We start from the raw sequence: 26415 nt of genomic DNA, 5'->3' as shown, positions 1-26415 counted from the left end.
ACACACACCCACACACACATACACACACAGAAACACATACACACACACACACACACACACACACACGCACATGCATTCAATGGTCAGGGCTTCTGGTCCATGACTATCTATTTGCTCTATGTCCCAGCAAATAATCTAAGATAACCCTGAAGGGGGTGGGGGCAAAATATTGCAATCTCAATATATAGAGGCCATCAGGGACCAGCATGTTAAATATCTTCTTGGCAATCCCATAGTGGGAAGGATGACGTGGAGTCACTTTTGGTTGTGTTTCCTGGCCCTGTCCTTTACAAACATCGCCAATGTCCAAGCAAGACAGGGTAAGATTTTAATAATTTGTGATTCTATGTAACGATATTTACACATTCTACTCTTCTTGAATGCATTTTAAGCATCAACTATTGTCAATCCATAACATTTTATCTGGATAAAAAGGCTTTGTAAATAATGTTTTTTTCTGACTTTAGCTCAAATAATGGTCACTGATGAAGAACCAGCCGGGTGTAGAACAACGGTGCCTAAAGTATTTTTTCTCTCACTTTGCCTCCACAGCTCTCAACCATGTCAACAGCATCTGCAGCACCTGGGGCCGGCACCACTTCAAGACGTTTGACGGGGACGTGTACCAGTTCCCCGGCTTGTGTGGATACAACCTGGTGTCCGACTGCCACGAGATGTACAGAGAATTCTCGGTGCACATCCAGAAGAGCCTGGTAGACGGCCACCCCACGGTCAACGAGCTGGTTGTCACCATCAACGACCTTGTGTTCCATCTGACTAAGAGGGCTGTCTCATTGAACGGTGATCTGTGAGTGTCCCACTCGCTGAGACTGCTGCTGAGAAGCACCAAATCTGAGGGTCAAACACAAACTGTCCAACAATTGTTTATTGGAAACGGTTTACTGGACTTTGTTTTCTTTCTCCAACTTCATATTTATTCATAAATGTAAAAGAAAACATTAACAAACATTTACTCTTTCCTATAGTATCAACTTGCCGTACTTAAATGCGGGGATTCAACTGGAACGGAATGCGGTTTACACCAAGCTCCAGGCCAAGGTCGGCCTGGTTGTAATGTGGAATGGTGATGATGCTGTGATGGTAAGACAGAAAGGACTAATTATTTACATTTAGTGTGTTAACAGTGTTTTATTTATACTTAGTGGTGAAGACACTTAATGTTTGTGTTTCTAACATGATTCAAATAATTCCTTTGTATGTCTTTATTAGGTGGAGCTGGATTCTGATTATCATAACCGCACTTGTGGCCTTTGTGGGGACTTCAATGGCGTTCCAGTCTACAATGAATTCATTCACCACAGTCCGTTTGTTATTTGTTCATCATGATTTAGTTCATCTAATTGACCTAGTGCACATGTGTAGGCCTAAAATAATATTATATTTTGTTCTTGTATGTATATGTGTTTGGCATCTAATTCTGCAAATCACCTTTAGATCGCAAAATCCACCCCATTGAGTTTGGCAATGGACAGAGAGTCCATCGACCGAACGATGAGTGTGAGGACCCCTACGAGGAGGAAGAGCTGGAGCTGGACGCCCAGGACCTAGAATACCCGGAACTAGAAGACCAGGCGGTTGAGGTCCCCTGCAAGGAATTTGTATGTTTACAAAAATAAGTTGGTTGATTGTCAGTACATAAACTAGGGTCCAGGAAAAAATACAAAAAAATTATTTACAAACTTTTTTCCAATAATACCCCTTAGCGCCCAACATGCGAAAAGGTGATCCACTCTGAAGCCTGGAGCTCTTGTGCATCGCTGGTGGACCCGGCCCCATACACCCAGGCCTGTGTGCAGGACATGTGTGGTTGTGGCAATAGCACCAATGACTTCTGCGTCTGCAGCACACTGGCAGAGTTCTCCCGCCAGTGTTCCCATGCCGGGGGTCAGCCGCCCAGCTGGAGGACGCCCCAGTTCTGCGGTACAATATTCTTCCTTGCAGTAACACAAAAAAAAATTGAATCACTTTAATTTCATTTCATTTTCCAGAAGCAAAGGTTGAACTCTCAATCACCTTATTATGAATACAACATATAACACCTTTATTTCCCTTACAGCTAAGATGTGCCCCTTCAACATGGTGTATGAAGAGAGTGGCTCTCCATGCATGGCTAGCTGCACGGTCTCAGACATCAGCTCGCTCTGTGAGGACCACAAAATGGATGGCTGCTTTTGTCCTGCGGGTAAGCCACCTTTACCCTTTATTATCAGAAAATATATCTATTTGTAAGATGCTTTCCCCTACAATTGTGACTTCCCTGTATTTCAGGAACGGTGTGGGACAACATTTCACAGAGAGGTTGTGTCAGCCAGACTGAATGCCAGTGTAAACACGATAAAATCTACAACTCCGGGGAAGTTTACCGACAGGATAGTGAAGAATGGTAACTGAAAGTTAATCTTGAACGTTATTGGGGCAATCCAAATGTATTGGGCATGGCCCTATGCTATGTGGTTTTGTTAACAATCTCCAGTGGTGGACGAAGTGCTAAAAAAGTAAAAGTTGAGATACCTAGTGTAAAAAATTACTAGTATAAAAGTATAGTATAAAAGTACTTGGCTTCAAATGTACTTAAGTATCAAAAGTAAAAATAATTTGGTGTGATGTAGTTCCAATGTCTTACTATGTCCTTTATACAGTCAGTCAAATAATTTAAGGTTAAAAGAAACACTAAAAACACTCTTAATACAATGTTTTCTATTTGTGATATCTGATAGTGATATCATTTGAAACTAAAAAAATGCATTTCCTGCATAAAATGTGGTTTGTGCTGTTGTGCAAAGTGAGGTTCAATATATATTTTTAGTTTGTTTTAGTAAAGCCACATAGATGTTATATGTTAAATGGTGTGTGTGTGTGTGTGTGTGTGTGTGTGTGTGCGTGTGTGTGTGTGTGTGCGCGTGTGTGTGTGCGTGTGTGTGTGTGTGTGTGAACACCTGGATATGTAGAAAGCACCTAGCCTCTAGCCATATAAACGGGGGTCCCCACAGACAAATGCCCAATATATAACAATCATATCTCCAATCGATTAATAATTTTAAAGCATAACGTAACCGTTTAGGCTTGACAAGGTGTTTCTAGGATAAACATTGACGTTGTTTAGGCTCCACGATGCCCGCAATGGTTAGCTGTGTCTATGGTCACGCATGCATGTCGTGAAAGGAACGTTGAAAGGAACAACAGGTTTTTGGAATGTAGTGGAGTAAAAAGTAAGATTTTCCCCCTACGAAATGCAGTAGAGTAAAAGTATAAAGTCTCACAAAATAATGAAGTTATTCTCAAGTAAAGTACAGATACGCTAAAAAGTTACTTAAGTACAGTAACAAATTACTTGTAGTTTGGTACTGTCCACCACTGACAATCTCAAATACTTTTGCTTTTCCAAGTTTATGCTATCAGGGAAGATGGGACTGTAAGAGTCTTCCCAGTCCGGCTACTTGCGCAGTGGAAGAGGGTTCCCATGTGACTACTTTTGATGGGAAAGCCTACATTTTCCATGGGGATTGCCACTACGTACTGGCTAAGATCGAAAGCAAGGTAAAAGTTAGCTCATGTGCAACTTGTCATTTTATATTTGAAATGAGAATTTTGGCATTTAAAATCGTTATATTTGACATTAGACTGTTTTAAATTACTTTTCTTTTTTGCATTTCATTAATTGATGGTCCTCTGAATGTACTCATACTATGTGGGATGCAGGATGATACCAGCCCCAAGTTCACCATCTTCGTCCAGCTGGTCCCATGTGTGAACCAGGAGTTTGACACTTGTCTGAAGAGTGTGAAGGTCCTACTGAACAATGACAGAAACAACGTGAGTGCTGCTACTTAGTATTTAATCTGGATGGAGGCTGTTGGATAAAGAATAACATTTGACCTGTGAATGATAATGTATGATTGTCATTTTGGTCATACCATGATATTTGTGCAGATGCTAGCGTTCTCTGCAGATGGAAAAGTGAGGCACAACATGCAGATCATCAGCTTGCCATACAACACAGGTTAGATAATGGTGAAAAACGATAACTAGCTGCACAGTGTTTTAAATTGGTTTAATTATATCATTATTGTACAAATTTTGCACTAATTTTGCACATTTCTCTTGACTTGTAGGCGACATCAACATATTCCGGGCATCGTCGTTCCACATCCTGCTCCAGACCAGGTTTGGGTTACAGATTCAGGTCCAGCATGTTCCGGTCCTGCAAGTCTATGTGACCCTTGAACAGAGATACAAAACAAAGACAAGAGGTATATCAACACATGGCTAATCTGAGGCTTGCTCAATTCTAATCTATAATATATTGCTTCATGTGATGCTTCATAATTGTACATGTTGTTTTTGTCACTCACACTGCTTTTGAGATGGTTATGATTCAGACAATAACATTCATAACTATTGCCTACAGAAATTGCACATCATATTCTGTCCACCCTTCTAGTCATCCATTCATTTTCATTTAATCCATCGAAACTGCTTCCTCTGATTCAGGTTTATGTGGAAACTATAACATGGTGCTGTCCGATGATATGAAGACACCTCAAGGGATTGTGGAAGGCACTGCATCCTCTTTTGGGAATTCCTGGAAGTCTAGCCCTACCTGCCCGGAGAGAGATGAACGTCTGGAAAGCCCCTGTTCCGTCAGTGTGGAGAACGGTACGCTGTGTTGGTTATTAGCCGAGCTGTCTCTGCTAGCCTTCAGGAACATAGAACGTTTGCAGTCAGCCAGCTTTGACTTTGGTTCTGTGATTGATACACAATCCCAACCAGATAAACATCCACGCTGAGAGTGTCAGTTTTTGTTTCCAAATAATAATATTAATAATAATAATTTGAATCTTCCTGCAGAGCGATATGCTGAACATTGGTGCTCGATGTTAACACGTCCAGACGGCCCATTTACAAACTGTCATGCAATGGTCGATCCAGAACTGTACCACAAGGTATTATACAACAATACAGCAGGTTTATCTATCAATTAGATTCAATTTATGTTGCGGCCATTGTGATAGCATTAACAATGTGTTGTCTTCATCAGAGATGCATCTACGCCACATGTAACTGTGAGAAAACCGAAGACTGCATGTGTGCCGTTTTCTCCTCCTACGCACGAGCTTGTGCTTCGAAAGGAGTTTTCCTGAGCGATTGGAGGGTGAACGTCTGTGGTAAGAGCTTAAGGACACGATGTGTGGTCTACCGTCAGAACGGTATTCATAATACCGTTAACCACAAGTTTATTCACATAATTACATTCTAAAAACAATATTTACCAGATAAATACACAAGGGGCTGCCCGGAAAGCCAAAGCTTCTCTTACAAGCTGCAGCGCTGCCAGTGGACATGCAGGCAGCTGAGCTCAGAGCAGCAGAGCTGCACCTCTGACTTCCTGCCCGTGGACGGCTGCTCCTGCCCTGAGGGGACGTATCAGGAGGAACACGGTGCCTGTGTGCCCATGAACAAATGCCCCTGCTATCACAATGGAGTCCACATAAAGCCAGGCAAATCAATAAGCATCAAAGAGCAACACTGGTTAGTTGTGAACTAATTTCTCATCAAAATCCATTCGTCTTAGTATGCATCTGCCCTCCTGTTGTTGACTGTTCAATAGTTTCTTATTTGTCCTGTTGGCAAAGACTTCAAACAAAGAAAAGTATCAGAAGGTTGTGGATAATTATTTGTGAAAGTTTGAGATGATTAAAATAACACTTGTTTTTTTAGTTTGTGCTCCAATGGCAAGCTTCACTGTCGTACTTGGAAGACATCATCACAAGGTACGCTTGTAGACATATTTGTGTGGCTTCTTATTCATTCGTTAAATTGTATGTGTTGTATGTCTGTACTTTTGTTTGTGTGTGTGTGTGTGTGTGTGTGTGTGTGTGTGTGTGTGTGTGTGTGTGTGTGTGTGTGTACACTGTATGTGTGTGTGTGTACGTGTGTGTGTGTGTGTGTGTGTGTGTGTGTGTGTGTGTGTGTGTGTGTGTGTGTGTGTGTGTGTGTGTGTGTGTGTGTGTGTGTGTGTGTGTGTGTTTCTGTTTGACTTCACCTGTATGTTAAGTCTAATTTTTATGTTTTTCAAAGCCTGTCCGACTCCAAAAGTCTACCTTAACTGTTCGAGCACAGACGTCCGAGATCTGGGCGTGCAGTGTGCTCGGACATGTAGAAACACAGAGAGTGATAGTTGTGTGAGTACTATTCTTCATCTTAAGCTTTAGCAAGAGTGAACACCATAAGAATCCTGTCAGAAATCCGACTGTAACTCTTGTTCCCATGGGATTTTAAGGATCTGGTTAAAAGCAATACAACATTTCAACTAACACTTTTTCCATTGATTTCAATATCCCGGGTCCTGGAAAAATAAATAATAATATAATGGAAAGGAATCATCAGTGATTGTGATGAACTGTGATTTTTATTGGTTTCAATGATCCCAGTACTCAACAGAATGTGAATCCGGCTGTCAATGCCCCAGTGGTCTCCTTGATGATGGCAAGGGCTCCTGTGTGAAGGAACATGAATGTCCATGCGAACATGATCGCACCCTCTACGCTTCTGGCTCTGAAATCAAAGATCAGTGCAACACCTGGTATGATGAGCCTGATATGTGTTTTTATTTTATCTTTCAAGAAAAGATCTAATGTGCTTAGTCTAAACTATTAAATGACCATCTTTCGACCTCTATCCCACAGTACATGTCGAAAGGGGAACTGGGAGTGTACGGAGAAGAAATGCCAAGGGACTTGCATCATTTATGGTAGTGGTCATTACAGAACCTTTGATCAGAGAACATATGGCTTTCAGGGGCAATGCGCCTACGTGGCCATCCAGGTAAAATCATGCATACAAACACAAAGATTATGTTTCTTGTCCTTTTGCTCCTACTTTGTTTCAGTATAAATGTAGACTCCAAAGCTGCATGCCGTTAGGACTAGGAGTGTAATGGAGTAAAATAACTCCAGTGAACGTCTATGATCAACTTGTCTTATTTAACCCGCTAAATTATAGTAATAAGACATTATTCATGAGCAATTATGTACTAATATATGGTTGTTGCTTGCATGAGATAAAACTCTGGACTTTACTGTTGTACTCTACTCTGTATCGTGGGGATTCTCTGTAAACACAAGCATTGATGTTTACCTAGTTGTGATGTTCAATTATTTTTTTAAGAACACATGTGGCAACAAATCGGTAGAGGACATCTTCCGGGTTATTACAGAAAATATACCATGTGGAACTACTGGCACCACCTGCTCCAAATCTGTCAGGATTCAGCTGGGGGTAGGTCCTCATTGCAAACATATTTATGTTAAGAGGACTGTATCTCAAAATTGTATCAGATGTGGTGAATACACTTGAGAGGATAACTATTTGTACTGATGTTATATTGCTTATTCCAGAATAAAGAAATTAAATTAGCAAAGGGAAATTACGAAATATTGGATCTGGCGATGGGCTCTGAGATCAAGTACACAATCAGACCTGTTGGGATGTATCTGGCTGTAGAAGCTTCACTCGGGATCACAGTTCTATGGGACCGCAAAACCACCATCCGGATCCTTCTGGAACCACAGCACAGTGTGAGTAGCACTTTTGTTAGGGCTGTGGAGTACAAACTGTTTAGCTGCTTAACATCAGAGCTTTTTGATTTTGCTTCAGTCATAATACCTTTTAGATAAAAATGACAAACATACAAATGAGTATTCTAAATTAAGATTAGACGATATTAATTTTTTTGTTTTCTTTTTGTGTGTTCATTTTGTCGTGCATAATGTAAAGTGGCTGATGTATTTTTGATGGCTGTACATTTAATGATGCAGACAACAATACAACAAAATAAGAAAATAATTTATTTTTATTAATGTCTGTATTTCTACTCCAAAGGCGGGGGTTTGCGGTCTTTGTGGAGACTTTAATGGAGATGTCCAGAATGACTTCACTACCCAGAGTCAGATGCTAGTGAGCAGCCCCCTTGAGTTTGCAAACAGCTGGAAGGCTTTAAGCTCTTGCCTGGATGCCGAAGCAAGCGCTGATTCTTGTGTGCTGCAGCCCCATCGCCACAACTGGGCCCAGATACAGTGTAGCATTATAAAGAGCGTCACCTTCCACGACTGCCACAAAAAGGTTGGTTAAAATATATATTTTTTGTTTCCTGCATGATCATTTTGACATTGTTTCCAAATTTCAACTCCAAAACAAATATTACCATCACTTACTTTTGAATGCCTGCACAGGTGAATCCTATTCCGTTTTATGAAAACTGTGTAAAAGACTCGTGCGCCTGCGACAGTGGAGGAGACTGCGAGTGCTTCTGCACAGCAGTTGCAGCCTACGCCCAGGCTTGTAATGAAGTCAGTGTGTGCGTTGCCTGGAGAACCCCGGAAATATGCCGTAAGTTAACGCTTACTAATGAGGAAAACACTTCCGGGGTAAAACTTTGTTGTTGTAATTGTTGTTATTGCAAATCAATAGAACCAAGGACACACTGGGCAAAACACAAACCTCTGATAACATCTTGTTTGGTTTTTCCCACTTAGCCGTATTTTGTGACTACTACAATGAAGGGGAATTATGTGAGTGGCACTACAAGCCTTGCCATGAACCTTGTTACGAGACCTGCCGGAATCCACACGGATGCAACAATTCAATACCAAACCTGGAAGGTAGGAAACCTTTTGAAAGCCTGTTGGCTTGCCTTCGTACATTAGCCTTTCGTAAGGCAAATGTTAAATTGAAGGGCATAAATCGGATGAAAAAAATACTTAAGGTGACAAAATGTCACTAGGAAATGCATTTTTTTGAAAATAAATCATGATTTTGCCAACATAATCCCAACAACAATATGACAGAGGAACTCTCTGAATATGTCAATAATAGCCTTTTAATTCAGTTTTTTCTTACAGGCTGTTACCCTGTGTGCCCAGAAGATAAGCCCATATTTGATGAAGATAAAGGAATATGTGTCGAGAGCTGTGATGGATGCATTTACAATGGAACATATTACAATGACAATGATGTCATTTACAATGTGACGGACAATTTAGGAATGTGCTATTATGCTATTTGCAAAAATGGAAAAGTGATAGAGACAAATGATCCCTGTCCAACTCCCGAACCAATAATATCCACAACAACAACAGCATTCATTACCTCAACTACAACACCAACATCATCACCAGCAACCACACCTAGACCAACTACACCCTTAGTCACAACATCAGCTACTACACCTCAAACAACTACGACAAGTAGTTCAACGACTGAACCAACTACACCTGAAGTAACAACTAGAGAGACAAGTCCACCTGTTTCAACAACTACTACTCCACCTACTCCAACGGTCATCTCAACGACTACATCCACTACAACACCCACTGTACCTCCCAGTACAACTGTTGCAACATCAACCCCCGTTATCACTTCACCTACTACACCTCTAACTACAAGAGGTACCACGACTGAACCCACCACTACTCCAACTGTCATCTCAACAACTACATCTACAACAACTGCACCACCAAGTACACCTGTTGTAACACCCACCCCTGTTGTCACAACAACTACGACTCCCACACAAGAAACAACCTCAGTTACGACAACTCCATCCACCACAACTGAAGGAACAACCGGAATCCCCTCAACGACCCCCTGCGAGGAAGAGTGTGAATGGACAAAGTGGTTTGATGTGGACAGCAGTACGGACGGCAGTGACTGGGAAACGTACGAGAACATTACAAACAGTGGAGAGAAGATATGTCTAAAACCAAGGAACATTACATGCAGATCGACAAAGGCTCCTGATAAAAGCTTTGATGACTTTGTCAAGGAAACGGGACAAAATGTCTCTTGTGATATCGACTATGGTTTGATATGCAAAAAGAAGGATCAGGATAGCCGACCCTACAAGTGCTTTAACTACCAGATCAAGGTGGAATGTTGTGTGCCATGCACATCACCTACTACACCTCAATCGACAAGTAGTACCACGACTGAACCAACCACTACTCCAACAACGACATCTACAACAACTAGTCCACCAAGTACACCTGTTGTAACACCAACCACTGTTGTCACGACATCAACTACTACACCTCAAACAACTACGACAAGTAGTTCCACATCTGAACCAACTGGACCCACAGTAACAACTACAGAGACCACAAGTCCAACTGTTTCAACTACTACTCAACCTACTCCAACGGTCATCTCAACGACTACATCCACTACAACACCCACTGTACCTCCCAGTACAACTGTTGTAACATCAACCCCCGTTATCACTTCACCTACTACACCTCTAACTACAAGAGGTACCACGACTGAACCAACCACTACTCCAACTGTCATCTCAACAACTACATCTACAACAACTGCTCCACCGAGTACACCTGTTGTAACAACAACCCCTGTTGTCACGACGTCAACTACTACACCTAAAACAACTACGACAAGTAGTTCCACATCTGAACCAACTGGACCCACAGTAACAACTACAGAGACCACAAGTCCAACTGTTTCAAGAACTACTCAACCTACTCCAACTTTAACTTCAACGACTACATCCACTACAACACCCACTGCACCACCCAGTACACCTGTTGTAACAACAACCCCTGTTGTCATGACATCAACTACTACACCTCAAACTACAAGAAGTACCGCGACGAAACCAACCACTACTCCAACTGTCATCTCAACAACTACATCTACAACAACTGCTCCATCAAGTACACCTGTTGTAACACCAACCCCTGTTGTCATGACATCACCTACTACACCTCAAACTACAAGAAGTACCGCGACGAAACCAACCACTACTCCAACTGTCATCTCAACCACTACATCGAAAACAATTGCACCAACAAGTACACCTGTTGTAACACCAACCACTGTTGTCACGACATCAACTACTACACCTAAAACAACTACGACAAGTAGTTCCACGACTGAACCAACCATTACTCCAACAACTAGATCTACAACAACTGCTCCACCAAGTACACCTGTTGTAACAACAACCCCTGTTGTCACGACGTCAACTACTACACCTAAAACAACTACGACAAGTAGTTCCACGACTGAACCAACTGCAACTCCAACAACTACATCCACAACAACTGCTCCACCGAGTACACCTGTTGTAACAACAACCCCTGTTGTCATGACATCAACTACTACACCTCAAACTACAAGAAGTACCGCAACGAAACCAACCACCTCTCCAACTGTCATCTCAACAACTACATCTACAACGACAACTGCTCCACCAAGTACACCTGTTGTAACACCCACCCCTGTTGTCACAACAACTACGACTCCCACACAAGAAACAACCTCAGTTACGACAACTCCATCCACCACAACTGAAGGAACAACCGGAATCCCCTCAACGACCCCCTGCGAGGAAGAGTGTGAATGGACAAAGTGGTTTGATGTGGACAGCAGTACGGACGGCAGTGACTGGGAAACGTACGAGAACATTACAAACAGTGGAGAGAAGATATGTCTAAAACCAAGGAACATTACATGCAGATCGACAAAGGCTCCTGATAAAAGCTTTGATGACTTTGTCAAGGAAACGGGACAAAATGTCTCTTGTGATATCGACTATGGTTTGATATGCAAAAAGAAGGATCAGGATAGCCGACCTTACAAGTGCTTTAACTACCAGATCAAGGTGGAATGTTGTGTGCCATGCACATCAACTACTACACCTCAATCGACAAGTAGTACCACGACTGAACCAACCACTACTCCAACAACGACATCTACAGCAACTGCTCCACCAAGTACACCTGTTGTAACACCAACCACTGTTGTCACGACGTCAACTACTACACCTAAAACAACTACGACAAGTAGTTCCACGACTGAACCAACCACAACTCCAACAACGACATCTACAACAACTGCTCCACCAAGTACACCTGTTGTAACACCAACCCCTGTTGTCCCAACATCACCTACTACACCTCAAACTACAAGAAGTACCGCGACGAAACCAACCACTACTCCAACTGTCATCTCAACAACTACATCTACAACAACTGCTCCACCAAGTACACCTGTTGTAACACCAACCCCTGTTGTCATGACATCAACTACCACACCTCAAACTACAAGAAGTACCGCGACGAAACCAACCACTACTCCAACTGTCATCTCAACCACTACATCGACAACAATTGCACCAACAAGTACACCTGTTGTAACACCAACCACTGTTGTCACGACATCAACTACTACACCTAAAACAACTACGACAAGTAGTTCCACGACTGAACCAACTGCAACTCCAACAACTACATCCACAACAACTGCTCCACCGAGTACACCTGTTGTAACAACAACCCCTGTTGTCATGACATCAACTACTACACCTCAAACTACAAGAAGTACCGCAACGAAACCAACCACCTCTCCAACTGTCATCTCAACAACTACATCTACAACGACAACTGCACCACCAAGTACACCTGTTGTAACACCGACCACTGTTGTCACAACAACTACGACTCCCACACAAGAAACAACCTCAGTTACGACAACTCCATCCACCACAACTGAAGGAACAACCGGAATCCCCTCAACGACCCCCTGCGAGGAAGAGTGTGAATGGACAAAGTGGTTTGATGTGGACAGCAGTACGGACGGCAGTGACTGGGAAACGTACGAGAACATTACAAACAGTGGAGAGAAGATATGTCTAAAACCAAGGAACATTACATGCAGATCGACAAAGGCTCCTGATAAAAGCTTTGATGACTTTGTCAAGGAAACGGGACAAAATGTCTCTTGTGATATCGACTATGGTTTGATATGCAAAAAGAAGGATCAGGATAGCCGACCCTACAAGTGCTTTAACTACCAGATCAAGGTGGAATGTTGTGTGCCATGCACATCACCTACTACACCTCAATCGACAAGTAGTACCACGACTGAACCAACCACTACTCCAACAACGACATCTACAACAACTAGTCCACCAAGTACACCTGTTGCAACACCAACCCCTGTTGTCACGACATCAACTACTACACCTAAAACAACTACGACAAGTAGTTCCACATCTGAACCAACTGGACCCACAGTAACAACTACAGAGACCACAAGTCCAACTGTTTCAAGAACTACTCAACCTACTCCAACGGTCATCTCAACGACTACATCCACTACAACCCCCACTGCACCACCCAGTACAACTGTTGTAACATCAACACCCGTTATCACTTCACCTACTACACCTCTAACTACAAGAAGTACCGCGACTGAACCCACCACCTCTCCAACTGTCATCTCAACAACTACATCTACAACAATAACTGCTCCACCAAGTACAACTGTTGTAACACCAACCCCTGTTGTCACGACATCAACTACTACACCTCAGACAACTATGACAAGTAGTTCCACGACTGAACCAACCACTACTCCAACAACGACATCTACAACAACTGCTCCACCAAGTACACCTGTTGTAACACCAACCACTGTTGTCACGACATCAACTACTACACCTCAAACTACAAGAAGTACCGCGACGAAACCAACCACTACTCCAACTGTCATCTCAACAACTACATCTACAACAACTGCTCCACCAAGTACACCTGTTGTAACACCAACCACTGTTGTCACGACATCAACTACTACACATAAAACAACTACGACAAGTAGTTCCACGACTGAACCAACCACTACTCCAACAACTACATCTACAACAACTGCTCCACCAAGTACACCTGTTGTAACACCAACCACTGTTGTCACGACATCAACTACTACACCTAAAACAACTACGACAAGTAGTTCCACGACTGAACCAACCACTACTCCAACAACTACATCTACAACAACTGCTCCACCAAGTACACCTGTTGTAACACCAACCACTGTTGTCACGACATCAACTACTACACCTCAAACAACTACGACAAGTAGTTCCACGACTGAACCAACCACTACTCCAACAACTACATCTACAACAACTGCTCCACCGAGTACACCTGTTGTAACACCAACCACTGTTGTCACGACATCAACTACTACACCTAAAACAACTACGACAAGTAGTACCACGACTGAACCAACCACTACTCCAACAACTACATCTACAACAACTGCTCCACCAAGTACACCTGTTGTAACACCAACCACTGTTGTCACGACATCAACTACTACACCTAAAACAACTACGACAAGTAGTTCCACGACTGAACCAACTGCAACCGTAGTAACAACTACGGAGACAACAAGCCCACCTGTTTCAACAACTACTCCACCTACTCCAACGGTCATCTCAACGACTACATCCACTACAACACCCGCTGTACCTCCCAGTACAACTGTTGCAACATCAACCCCCGTTATCACTTCACCTACTACACCACTAACTACAAGAGGTACCACGACTGAACCCACCACTACTCCAACTGTCATCTCAACAACTACATCTACAACAATAACTGCTCCACCAAGTACACCTGTTGTAACACCAACCCCTGTTGTCACGACATCAACTACTACACCTCAGACAACTATGACAAGTAGTTCCACGACTGAACCAACCACTACTCCAACAACGACATCTACAACAACTGCTCCACCAAGTACACCTGTTGTAACACCAACCACTGTTGTCACGACATCAACTACTACACCTCAAACTACAAGAAGTACCGCGACGAAACCAACCACTACTCCAACTGTCATCTCAACAACTACATCTACAACAACTGCTCCACCAAGTACACCTGTTGTAACACCAACCACTGTTGTCACGACATCAACTACTACACCTAAAACAACTACGACAAGTAGTACCACGACTGAACCAACCACTACTCCAACAACTACATCTACAACAACTGCTCCACCAAGTACACCTGTTGTAACACCAACCACTGTTGTCACGACATCAACTACTACACCTAAAACAACTACGACAAGTAGTTCCACGACTGAACCAACTGCAACCGTAGTAACAACTACGGAGACAACAAGCCCACCTGTTTCAACAACTACTCCACCTACTCCAACGGTCATCTCAACGACTACATCCACTACAACACCCGCTGTACCTCCCAGTACAACTGTTGCAACATCAACCCCCGTTATCACTTCACCTACTACACCTCTAACTACAAGAGGTACCACGACTGAACCCACCACTACTCCAACTGTCATCTCAACAACTACATCTACAACAACAACTGCACCACCGAGTACACCTGTTGTAACACCAACCCCTGTTGTCACGACATCAACTACTACACCTAAAACAACTACGACAAGTAGTTCCACATCTGAACCAACTGGACCCACAGTAACAACTACAGAGACCACAAGTCCAACTGTTTCAACAACTACTCAACCTACTCCAACGGTCATCTCAACGACTACATCCACTACAACCCCCACTGCACCACCCAGTACAACTGTTGTAACATCAACCCCCGTTATCACTTCACCTACTACACCTCTAACTACAAGAGGTACCACGACTGAACCAACCACTACTCCAACTGTCATCTCAACAACTACATCTACAACGACAACTGCACCACCGAGTACACCTGTTGTAACACCCACCCCTGTTGTCACGACATCAACTACTACACCTCAGACAACTATGACAAGTAGTTATACGACTAAACCAACTGCACCCGTAGAAACATCTACAGAGACAACAAGTCCACCTGTTTCAACAACTACTCCACCTATTCCATCTGTCATCTCAACAACTACATCTACAACAACACCCACTGTACCACCCAGTACAACTGTTGTAACATCAACGCCCGTTTTCACATCACCTACTGCACCTCAAACAACTACGACAAGGAGTACCGCGACTGAACCAACCACCACTCCAACCGTCATCTCAACCCCTGCATCATCCAGTACAACTGTAGAAACACTGACCCCTGTTACCACGGTGACTAAACCACACCATTCAACAACAACGCCAATTACTACGTCATCAACAACATACGAGTCAATTGCTACTGGCATTGTAACAACTACCACCGGTCCAACTACGGAGCGGGTTGTAATCCCTACTGCCTCAAGTACTACTGAAACAACATACACCGTTCTCCTCAGTACCACCACTGTAAACATCCCAACTACAACTACAGGATGTGTCTGTATTGTTGATGGCAAGCATTATAAACCTGGTAAGAAAATGCTGCTTGTATATTGTAAACATTCTGGCATTGCTCTCTTCTACAGAAGGGAATGATGAGGGAGGAACCGTTTGTGTTCTTTATTTGTATATTTTATAGTTCATCTATTTTACATTGCATGAATGAAAATGCATGAACATTCATTGTAACTTTATATTTTTATAAAGAGCAACATTTGATTGACACGCCTTTGATACAATCCTTGGATTGAGTTAATTAAGTTAGTTGATTCTTACTTTGTATCTTTCAGGTGAGACAATATACGACAGGAAAGATATTGGATCAGGGATTTGTCTCAGCATGATATGTTCGGCTATTTGCGAACTTCGAAACCGAACAGAACCTTGCAACTCTACACCCTCATCAACACCTTCCCCTCCACCAATGCCACCTCTGCCCACCTGCCCCGAGTGGGATGTAACGGTAAGGACGGTCTTGCATCCAGTTCATAACAACATAACAATTTCTCTGAACACAGGGATACAGTTTTTACATCTTTGTTTTCAGACTCATGCGCTATATATTTATTTATGATTCTTTGACCCTTTCCCTCTCATCTTTTTTGGTGTCAGCAAAACGAGACATTTGTGCTGTGTGATTGCATAATGGCCAAATGCATTGAGAACACAACGATTGAAATAGTACCATATGTATGCCCCCCACTGGAAGAAATCTCCTGTGCCAGTGGAAAGAAACCAGTTCTTATAGACGATGAATACGGATGCTGCAAGTATTACACATGCCCATGTGAGTTCCATGACAAGCCTTTTTACGTAGGAACTCTTGACTCTACTCATTTCCTGCTTCACCAATGCTTGATAAGAAAAATACATTTTCTGTGTGTTGTTGCAGGTGAATGTGAAGGCTGGGGAGACCCACATTACATTACGTTTGATGGCGTCTTCTACAGTTATCAAGGAAACTGCACATATGTCTTAATGGAAGAGATCACACCAAAGCATAATTTGAAGGTTATTGTAGACAATGTGTACTGTGAGCCCACCGAAGACGTTTCTTGTCCTCGCTCAATTATCGTGTCGTATCGCTCACAAGTAATCACTCTCAAGAATCATAACCTTATGGGAGCAGCCAAGATGGAGGTAAAAATACACATTTATCCATGGATATAAATGTAAACAGGAGCCTGAATTTGTTTCACCTGAGAAGACTCTTCAAGGTTTTACCTAATGATGCTTTTCTTACATTTGTTTTTAACATAGGTTCTCAGTAGCGGAGTGACTGTAAAAGTGCCTTATTACCATCAAGGGATAAAGGTACTAAGCACTGGAATGTCCTTGATCTTGGAGATCCCTACTCTGCAAGTGGTCATCACATTTGGAATTACAGGATTTAGTATAAGCCTGCCACCTCGGGAATTCGTCAACAACACAAAGGGGCATTGTGGTAAGGATCCCCTAACCCCAAGCACCGATATGGTACATCTGGAGTTGGGTCGCACATTCTAAGTTTTATATTTACAGGAACATGCAACAACAACAAGGCTGATGATTGTATGTTGCCTGGAGGCCAGCTGATACAGAATTGTGAAGTGATGGCTGACTTCTATCTTGTGGAAGACTTGTACAAGCCATCCTGCCATGCTCCATCCGTAATACCAACCGATTCGCCCTTACCCCCACTGCCAGTAACCACATGCAAACCAGACTCAATATGTGGAGTTCTTCTGGGCAGGTACGTGCATCCTGTACAACAGTTATGCATCACTTCATTCATTGATATACTATCCATTGTAATCAACTGAATTGGACCTACCCTAGCCCTGTCTGTCAGATAAAATGAGGCTGGTGGATGCTAAACATCTCTCTTGGGTTGTGCCCCTTCTCCCCGCAGTCTATTCGAAGCATGCCATGCCATTGTCTCACCGGACAAATTCTACCAGGGTTGCATCTTCGATAGCTGCCATGTCGCCAACCCAGTGGTGCAGTGCACCAGCTTGCAGGTGTACGCTGCCGCCTGTGCACAGGCCGGGGTCTGCCTGTACTGGAGGAATCACACCGCTCTGTGTCGTAAGGGCACACTAGCATGATTGTGCAACCGTGACAAAGACAAGCTGTCCAGACGGTTTAGCTAGGACGCTTTTCCTGATATCGTTTCTCTCTTTTTTCCCGACGCAGCCAGTAACTGCCCAGCAGATAAAGTCTATAAACCATGTGGTCCTGCAGAGCAGCAAACCTGTGAAGACAAGTACGATTTCATTACAACATGGATTGACTGTGGAGCATATGTTTCAATCGCAATCAATAAATAATCGACCATGCCATTGTCAATCAATGCCATTGTCAATCAATGTTTGATTTGATCATATTGAAATAACATAGCAAACACATCTGAATGTGTTTGTCAATAGTCTTTTTTAATTGATGCCGAAGGTGAACACACCCACCCATTCAAACCTTTGTCTGTCACAGACCTGGCGAAAATCCAATGAACTTTACCACTGAGGGGTGCTTTTGTCCTGATGGCATGAAGCTCTTCAACAAGGAGTCAAACATATGTGTTGATAAATGTGGTAAGTTTGACAGTATAGTATATACCCAGGTTAGCATTTCCCTGATCATAAACTGCCAGCCACGCTGCTCTAATATGCTGCGTGTGTTCCTGTAGGATGTTTGGATTCAGAGGGCGTTCCCCGCGAGGTGAGCAAAAAAGTTCCTGAAGTGAAATTCTTTATTTTCTGAAATATGATGCATTGATGCAAATCCCATGTGCTGTCCTTTGCTTACAGTTTAATGAGATATTTGATCAAAACTGCCAAACTTGCATCTGCGAGGAATCCACCAAGTCTGTGACATGCAAGCCCAAAGACTGCCCTGCAATTCCAGCGGGAAGCTGCACCAAACCAGGGTTCATACTGGTGAATCAAACCCATCCAGCAGACAAATGTTGTCTTCACTATGTTTGCCGTAAGTTACACCAGTGAAAGGGATACATAACACTGTCCATTTTCATACCGGATTAACACTGAGTTTTTCTAATGTACTTCTTCTTCACTACTTTTTGTAGAATGTGACAGCAGCACTTGTCCAGTTGTCGACCTGAGCTGCGATGTTGGATACATACCAGAAGTCTCTGTGCCAACGGGACATTGTTGCCCTGTGCGCCATTGCTGTAAGTGTGTCATTTTCATTGACCTTGACTGGTCGTTGTTTTACATCTTCAATACATACCCCAACACGGAGGACAATGCTTCCATTGCTTTGGTTTTCTATTGACTACATTTGTTCCCCATTGTTTCCCAGTGCCTAAAGCAGTTTGTCTGCACAAAGGAATGGAATACCAGGTAATCAATTGGAGTACAGCTTATTAGGATGTACTGTAGACATCTGCTCCTGTGTGTGATTGACAAGTGTCTATTCCCTCTCTAGGTCGGTTCCCCAGTCCCAGTCGTCAAGTGTCAGAACTGCACTTGTTCCAGGCAGGTGATAGAAGCTTCAGGTCTGCGAGAGATAACCTGTACGATGCTGGCATGTGACCAGAACTGTGGTCTGGTAAGTCTCTCTCTCTCTCTCTCTCTCTCTCTCTCTCTCTCTCTCTCTCTCTCTCTCTCTCTCTCTCTCTCTCTCTCTCTCTCTCTCTCTCTCTCTCTCTCTCTCTCTCTCTCTCTCTCTCTCTCTCTCTCTCTCTCTCTCTCTCTCTCTCTCTCCCTCTCTCCATATATGCACCTGTAACGTTATGTCAGTTTTTTCTGTTGTCCTCTTTACAGAGAAGGATGTGTCTTGTTCTGTTTGCAGGGATACAAGTACGTTTCAGACAAGAGCCTTGAGGAGTGTTGTGGGAGGTGCCTGCAGACCCACTGTGTTGTCGACAGAAACATAACACAGGAGCTGCTTAAGGTCAAGGTTTTACTGCCCACAAATGATCAATGTCGTACACAGATGAGGAAACAGTGTCCCTCTAAACCATCACCTTTTGTGTGTGTGTGTGTGTGTGTGTGTGTGTGTGTGTGTGTGTGTGTGTGTGTGTGTGTGTGTGTGTGTGTGTGTGTGTGTGTGTGTGTGTGTGTGTATGTGTCTGCATGTGTCTGTGGGCTCCCGCGTGTGTGTGTATGTTTGTGTTTGTGTGCGTGGTCATGTGGGTGTGTGTGCGTATAGGAAGGAGAAACGTGGTTCCCACCAGGGAACATGTGTGAGTCTTATACTTGTGTGAAGATTGGAGAGACGCTCACAACAATCATGTCCAACACGGTGTGTCCGCACTTCCAGCAGAGCAACTGTTACCCTGTGAGTACAGCTGAAGGCACATTCACTGCAATCCGTCATAGATTGACAATCATTATAGTTACATTTACATGTAGGGCGTTTAGCAGACGCTTCTGTCCAAACCGACTTACTATAAGTACATTTATCAGAAGAAGGAGAAACAACAATATATCGCTGTCGGTACGTTAATGATTATCATAAAACCAAGTGCCAAGCACTAACAATCTCTAGGTTAACCCATTCCCTGCATACAACAAAGATAGTTAGGATGAGATGCAACATAATTGTAAGGACTATAACTAAGTATGACATAAAATAAGTGTGTACATTAAGTGCCAGGACGTACAACATACAATAAGTGTGTACATTAAGTGCCAGGAGGTACAACATACAATAAGTGCATACATTAAGTGCCAGGACGTACAACATGCAATAAGAAGGAGGGTGGGGAGGGGGTGCCGAGTCTAGATGAAATCTGAACATCACACTATAGTAAGTATTGTAAAAGGCCCACCAGCTGAAATAAGTCCCATTGAAGCCTCATCCTGGGAATGGTTTGGACTAAATGTTCTCTCTATACTCTTTAGGATACAGTTCAGACGGCTGCAAATGGCTGCTGTAAGATCTGTGAGTATGACGCCACTGTTTGCACAAGCTTAGTTATGATGTGCTATGTCCCTTCTGATGAGTTGGCTGAGGCATGAAAATAACCCCTCTGGGGCCCCTCTGTGAAACAAGGCGTGGAGATGGACAAGGGGTGTAAGCGGGGCTCTATGAGACAGCGGATCACGCACAACGGGTGCCAGGCCCGGGAGGACGTTGACATGCCCTATTGTGAGGGGTCCTGCAACACCTTCGCCAGGTAACGCCACTTCAACGAGACTTTAATAATAAGAATAATAAATGACATTTATATAGCGCTTAATATGGTGCTCTAAGACGCTTTACATATTGCCCTATCAAAACTATGTAAAACAGACTTTGCTCACATATTCCATATATTAAAATACAATTACCATCAGTTAGGGTTAAATTCTCAAAATATTGTTCAGCTATTTGTCCAACTCTCGTATCAGCGGCGACCAACACTTGTATTCATGCAATTCAGGAGCAGATAGGAGTAAGGCATTTCGCTCATAGCTGTCTACACAGATTTGATTTGGACATAAGGGGTATCAAAACCTGGTCCTTTTGGCTGGGGGGGGAGCGCCCTAATCACTAGCCCCGCCTCCTGACCCATAGGCTAACCCTCACGCTTATGTTTCCATTCGGCCATTTCAGGTACGAGGAAATGGCAGCCGGTTTGGAGCACACGTGCGCGTGCTGCCGGGAGTCGCGCTTCAGCAACCGCACGGTGGAGCTGGAGTGTCTGAACGGAGACCTGGTGCCGTACACCTACGTCCACGTGGAGGAGTGCAGCTGCGGAAACACCAACTGCAACCGGGCGGCCCGGCTGCCAGCTCGCAAGAGACGGGCCAACATAGGAGTTTAAATGTTGGACACGACCCAAAAGACGCCCACCGTTACGCTCAGGCTATGCTAAAACCTTTTTTGATGTTTTTATTTGAAAGCGAATCATTTTAATGTTTGTCAAAAAATGTCTGATGCAAATTAATAAATTAACAATGCAACTTCTGTCTATGTCTTTGACTTTTATTTAAATGTTAGGTTGTTGTTATGGCAGGGTAGCTTTAGGGCCTCTATGGATTCTCTTCTTTCCTAACGAGATGACCCGGAAATACTTGGAGGAAAGGTTGTTTGAATTCTAAAAATGCTTAGGAAAGGTTCCTCGATGCAACCTTTAACCCACCTTTATATGGGTTTCTCCTTACCAAACTTTATGAAAGGAGAGGTGATATTTGTATCCCATAAACCTTCAAGGCGGCAATATTTAAAGCAACAGGCCGCCGAAGAAGTTTACAGACTCTACACGAAGAAGCATGAGAGAAGCGGTAAAGCAGAGATAAGAAAATAAAATGTACAAGATAAGAGTTAACCAACCAGTCAGGCCCTAAGAACTGTCCAGCTGAAGTTACTGCCTTTTGCCACTAGATGTCCTCATTGGTACCTTTGTATGTATTTTGTTAATCACCTGATTTGTTCTGCTCATTTGATTGAGTGATTACTCTTGTTTGATTGTAATTAGTCAGGGTACTTAAAGAGCATGTGTGTGCTCGTGACTTTGCTGAGTTCTCCGCTGCACCACCCGTGCCTAGTGTACCCCTGTTTTTCATACGTGTTGAAGACTTTTGTTACCTTTTACCTTTCAAGGAGTTTTTGGACATTGCATATTTTTGGCTGGACTGTTTATAAGGACTGTGTTCCTTGCTCTAAGTTTTGGATTTTTTGCCACAAAGACTTCTGTTTGATTGCCTGTTTTTTGAGACTCAGTTAAGAGAACCCTGAATCTGATTCCTCTGCATTCTGGTCCTTTTATTCACTTCTGAGGGTGATACATGGGATTGATCGCCACCTTTCACTCAGGAGACCCGGGTTCAAATCCCTATGCGGCCCTGACCCGTGACAGAAGAACTCAGCCAAAAAGAAATCGATCAAGCAGAGCAAGTTCCTCTCCCTGACCTGGAAACCACCATTCACCAACTGGTGGTGTCACACTAAATTTGTACCGGGGGCGAAATTTGTACCGGGCGCGTCATCATTACGTAATCCATTACAAACCTGCCCTGCAACAGATGATCGCGTCGTCCGTTGCCGGGAAGGTTTCAAGAAACATTCGCGCTCATGTTGCCAAAGACGAAATAACATAATACAGTTAACGGATCGCTAGATAATGTAATGTTTTGTTGGGTTCCTTAATAAACACACGATGTATCTTGGAACAGACATCAACATGCAGCGCGCCAATCCAACTGCGCATGCTCCGTGTGACGGTCTAATAACTGATGTTGATATCATTACAGATAACACTTGTTTTTACTTTATATTTGTATTGTATTTAATTGTTTAATCAAATTTAGCAAGTAAACTGAGTTTAAAAGCAGGTCAAGGACGAAATAGCACAATACAGATAACGGATCGCTAGATAGAAGGTTCGCGAATGTTCACGTCATTCGACGCGATCGTCCGTTGCCAGGCAACGGACGAAGCGATCATCTGTTGCCAGGCAGATTTGGAGTGGATTACGTATGGATGACGCGCCCGGTACAAATTTCGCCCCCGGTACAAATTTAGTGTGACAGTGGCTCTGTCATGCCAAATTTGTACCGGGCGCGTCATCCATACGTAATCCATTCCAAACCTGCCTGGCAACAGATGATCGAGTCGTCCGTTGCCTGGCAACGGACGATCGCGTCGAATGACGTGAAAGGTTCACGAACATTCGCGAACCTTCTATCTAGCGATCCGTTATCTGTATTGTGCTATTTCGTCCTTGACCTGCTTTAAACACTCAGTTTACTTGCTAAATTTGATAAAAAAATTAAATACAACACAAATATGAAGTAAAAACAAGTGTTATCTAGCGATCCGTTTTCTGTATTATGTTATTTCGTCTTTGGCAACATGAGCGCGAATGTTTTTTGAAACCCGCTTTAAACACTCAGTTTACTAGCTAAATTTGATTAAACAATTAAATACAATACAAATATAAAGTAAAAACAAGTGTTATCTAGCGATCCGTTAACTGTATTATGTTATTTCGTCTTTGGCAACATGAGCGCGAATGTTTTTTGAAACCTGCCCGGCAACGGACGACGCGATCATCTGCTGCCAGGCAGGTTTGGAATGGATTACGTATGGATGACGCGCCCGGTACAAATTTGGGAGCCGGTACAAATTTGGCATGACAGCTCCAGTTCATAGCCAGGAGGCTACTATGTCGCGACACGAACAGACTAGAGTCCATCAGCATGCGGAGTTGGATCGTCATGGAGCAATGCTGAGAGATATCCGTCAAGCCCTCCAAGCCCGTGCTCCAGCTCCCTCACCGGCTCCTGCTCCCCCGGTCTGCCAAGCTCCTACAGCACCCCACCATGAGCCATGGCTGCCTACTCCAGAAAGGTATAGTGGAGATCCTGAAGAATGCCGGGGTTTTCTGACCCAATGCCGACTTACCTTTGATCTACAGCCGTGTGTCATGACGTTGCTGAAGGGGAAGGCCTTTGCCAGCACTCTACGAGGCTGACAGTCCCGCCTGTGGCACTCTCGGGGCCTTTAGAAGGGAGATGATGAAGGTCTTCTTCCTGGGACACAGCAAGGGAGCACACAGGCCTGCACCGGGATACATACTAAAAACATGTGACTCGCTCGCTAGCTTTAGCAGCAGGTTGGGAGAGAGAGAGAGAGGGGGGGGGGGGGGGGGAGAGAGGGAGGGAGAGAGAGAGAGAGGGGGGGAGAGAGAGAGAGAGAGAGAGAGAGAGAGAGAGAGAGAGAGAGAGAGAGAGAGAGAGAGAGAGAGAGAGAGAGAGAGAGAGAGAAGGGGAGAGAGGGTCTTGCACGGGGAGACTGCGGAGCGTCCCCCGTCACCATAGCGATGGCTGGAGTTATGAAGGTACCCGTTGACGCCTAATAAACCTGGTCCGAGGGCCCTTGAGGGCAGTTAGAACCACACACAGACACACACCGGAGCAGGGGCCCCTGGGGGGGGCGGGGGGGGCCATGGCGTGCCATTTTGGCCTCACTCGCAACGTTGTCCACCTCCTCTCGGGGGTCCACAAGACCTCCGCACTGGGGGGTCACTCACTCACGCATTCATGTGCATTTTGTACAGCCAGTGTTGTGTGTGTGTGTGTGTGTGTGTGTGTGTGTGTGTGTGTGTGTGTGTGTGTGTGTGTGTGTGTGTGTGTGCGGTGCTTATAGCCTGTCTGTGTGTGCGTGTTTGCCTACGTATGTGTGTGCATGTGTTGTTTATAGCATGTGTGTGTGTATGTGTGCTTGTGTATGCGTGCATACTAATATGTGTGCATGTGTTCTGTATAGCCTGCGTGTGTGTTTGTGTACATACATAAGTGTTAGCATGTGTACATGCGTCGTGTACGTATATGTGTGTGTCTGTGTGTGTTTGTGTGTGTGTGTGTGCATGTGTGAAGGTGTGCGTGCGTTGTGTGTAACCTGTGTATGCTACACGACTCACCACGCTTCGCTACTCACCACGCTACGTAGCGTGTTGAGCCCTGTAGCGTGGTGAGTCGTACAGCGTGCTGAGTCAGCTGCAGGAGACTCAGCACGCTATATGACTCGCCACATGACTTATAACAACAAGGCCTCCTAGCCCCGCCCCTTATGGCCCGAGGCTCTGTGGACAAACGGCGCAGGCACAATGGCCGTCCCTCCCTGACAGAGAGCATTGTGTGTTGCTGGAGGGCGGGAGGATAGGACAGGAAGTAGCATTCCTCTGCCCGCCCTGCACTTCCTTCTTTTTATTGTCTTGCCATCGAAGGTCATCTTTAATATCGGTCTGTTTTAGTGCTTGTTTGTTGTTATGAATAGCTGAAAATAGTTGAATGGGCTTTTTCTACAAGGTCGCTATTCATCTGATGCGACCTCCGATTTGGGTCCTTGAACTTGACTGCTGCTCATAAATTGTGCAGAAGTATTGAATAAGCGATGTTCTCGTTTTAAACAAGGTTGTCGTTTCTAATATGTCCACAAGATGGGGGTCGAGTCCAACGCAACGTCTCTGTAGCACCACCGTATTCAATTAAGAAATTATGTTATGAAGAGAATGTCAGTTTATAGTTTTGACGGTTTAAAGCACAAAGTAAAATATTATATACTATGTTTTGGACAGGGGCGTTTTATTAACTATGTATTAGGCTATTGTATTAGAAGATACATTAGAATGCACACAACACAACACATTTTAGTGGAGAATATATATATCAATGTAGAGATATTAGTATAGTTTATTATTGGTTCTGCTGACGGCTTTAATGGGTTGATATGAAGTGCATATATTACAAATAATAAGCTGTAAAAATATATTTCCACACTAGGTGGCAGTCTCCACTTTGAATCCGAATGGAACCTTC

The 26415-nt window shown here is 43.7% G+C and overlaps 1 protein-coding gene across 1 annotated transcript; it reads left to right on the top strand.

The window, feature by feature from the left end:
* Positions 1–229: 229 nt before the first annotated feature.
* LOC132467465 (mucin-2-like) lies at positions 230–22060 on the top strand. Its single transcript, XM_060064778.1, has 53 exons — positions 230–320; positions 553–808; positions 987–1101; positions 1231–1321; positions 1456–1619; positions 1725–1941; positions 2078–2203; positions 2290–2404; positions 3408–3558; positions 3721–3834; positions 3952–4021; positions 4134–4271; positions 4513–4677; positions 4870–4964; positions 5060–5186; positions 5295–5550; positions 5740–5792; positions 6100–6203; positions 6453–6604; positions 6708–6846; positions 7189–7299; positions 7419–7598; positions 7903–8142; positions 8253–8409; positions 8556–8681; positions 8922–10328; positions 10517–10883; positions 11388–11427; positions 11941–12215; positions 13110–13277; positions 14253–14420; positions 15000–15167; positions 15345–15512; positions 15690–15863; positions 15922–16196; positions 16456–16628; positions 16778–16952; positions 17058–17305; positions 17426–17609; positions 17687–17897; positions 18057–18232; positions 18341–18410; positions 18635–18735; positions 18831–18862; positions 18952–19129; positions 19230–19334; positions 19466–19506; positions 19592–19714; positions 19958–20059; positions 20318–20446; positions 21013–21052; positions 21164–21287; positions 21707–22060. Exons 1-53 carry the CDS (start codon positions 245–247, stop codon positions 21915–21917), a joined length of 9171 nt encoding a protein of 3056 aa, XP_059920761.1. The 5' UTR covers positions 230–244; the 3' UTR covers positions 21918–22060.
* The last annotated feature ends 4355 nt before the right edge of the window (positions 22061–26415 follow it).

Source organism: Gadus macrocephalus, chromosome 11 (assembly GCF_031168955.1).
Source record: "Gadus macrocephalus chromosome 11, ASM3116895v1".
Lineage (NCBI taxonomy): Eukaryota > Metazoa > Chordata > Actinopteri > Gadiformes > Gadidae > Gadus > Gadus macrocephalus.
The sequence above is the reverse complement of the archived record's forward strand: the minus strand, read 5'-3'. Positions and strand labels throughout refer to the sequence as shown.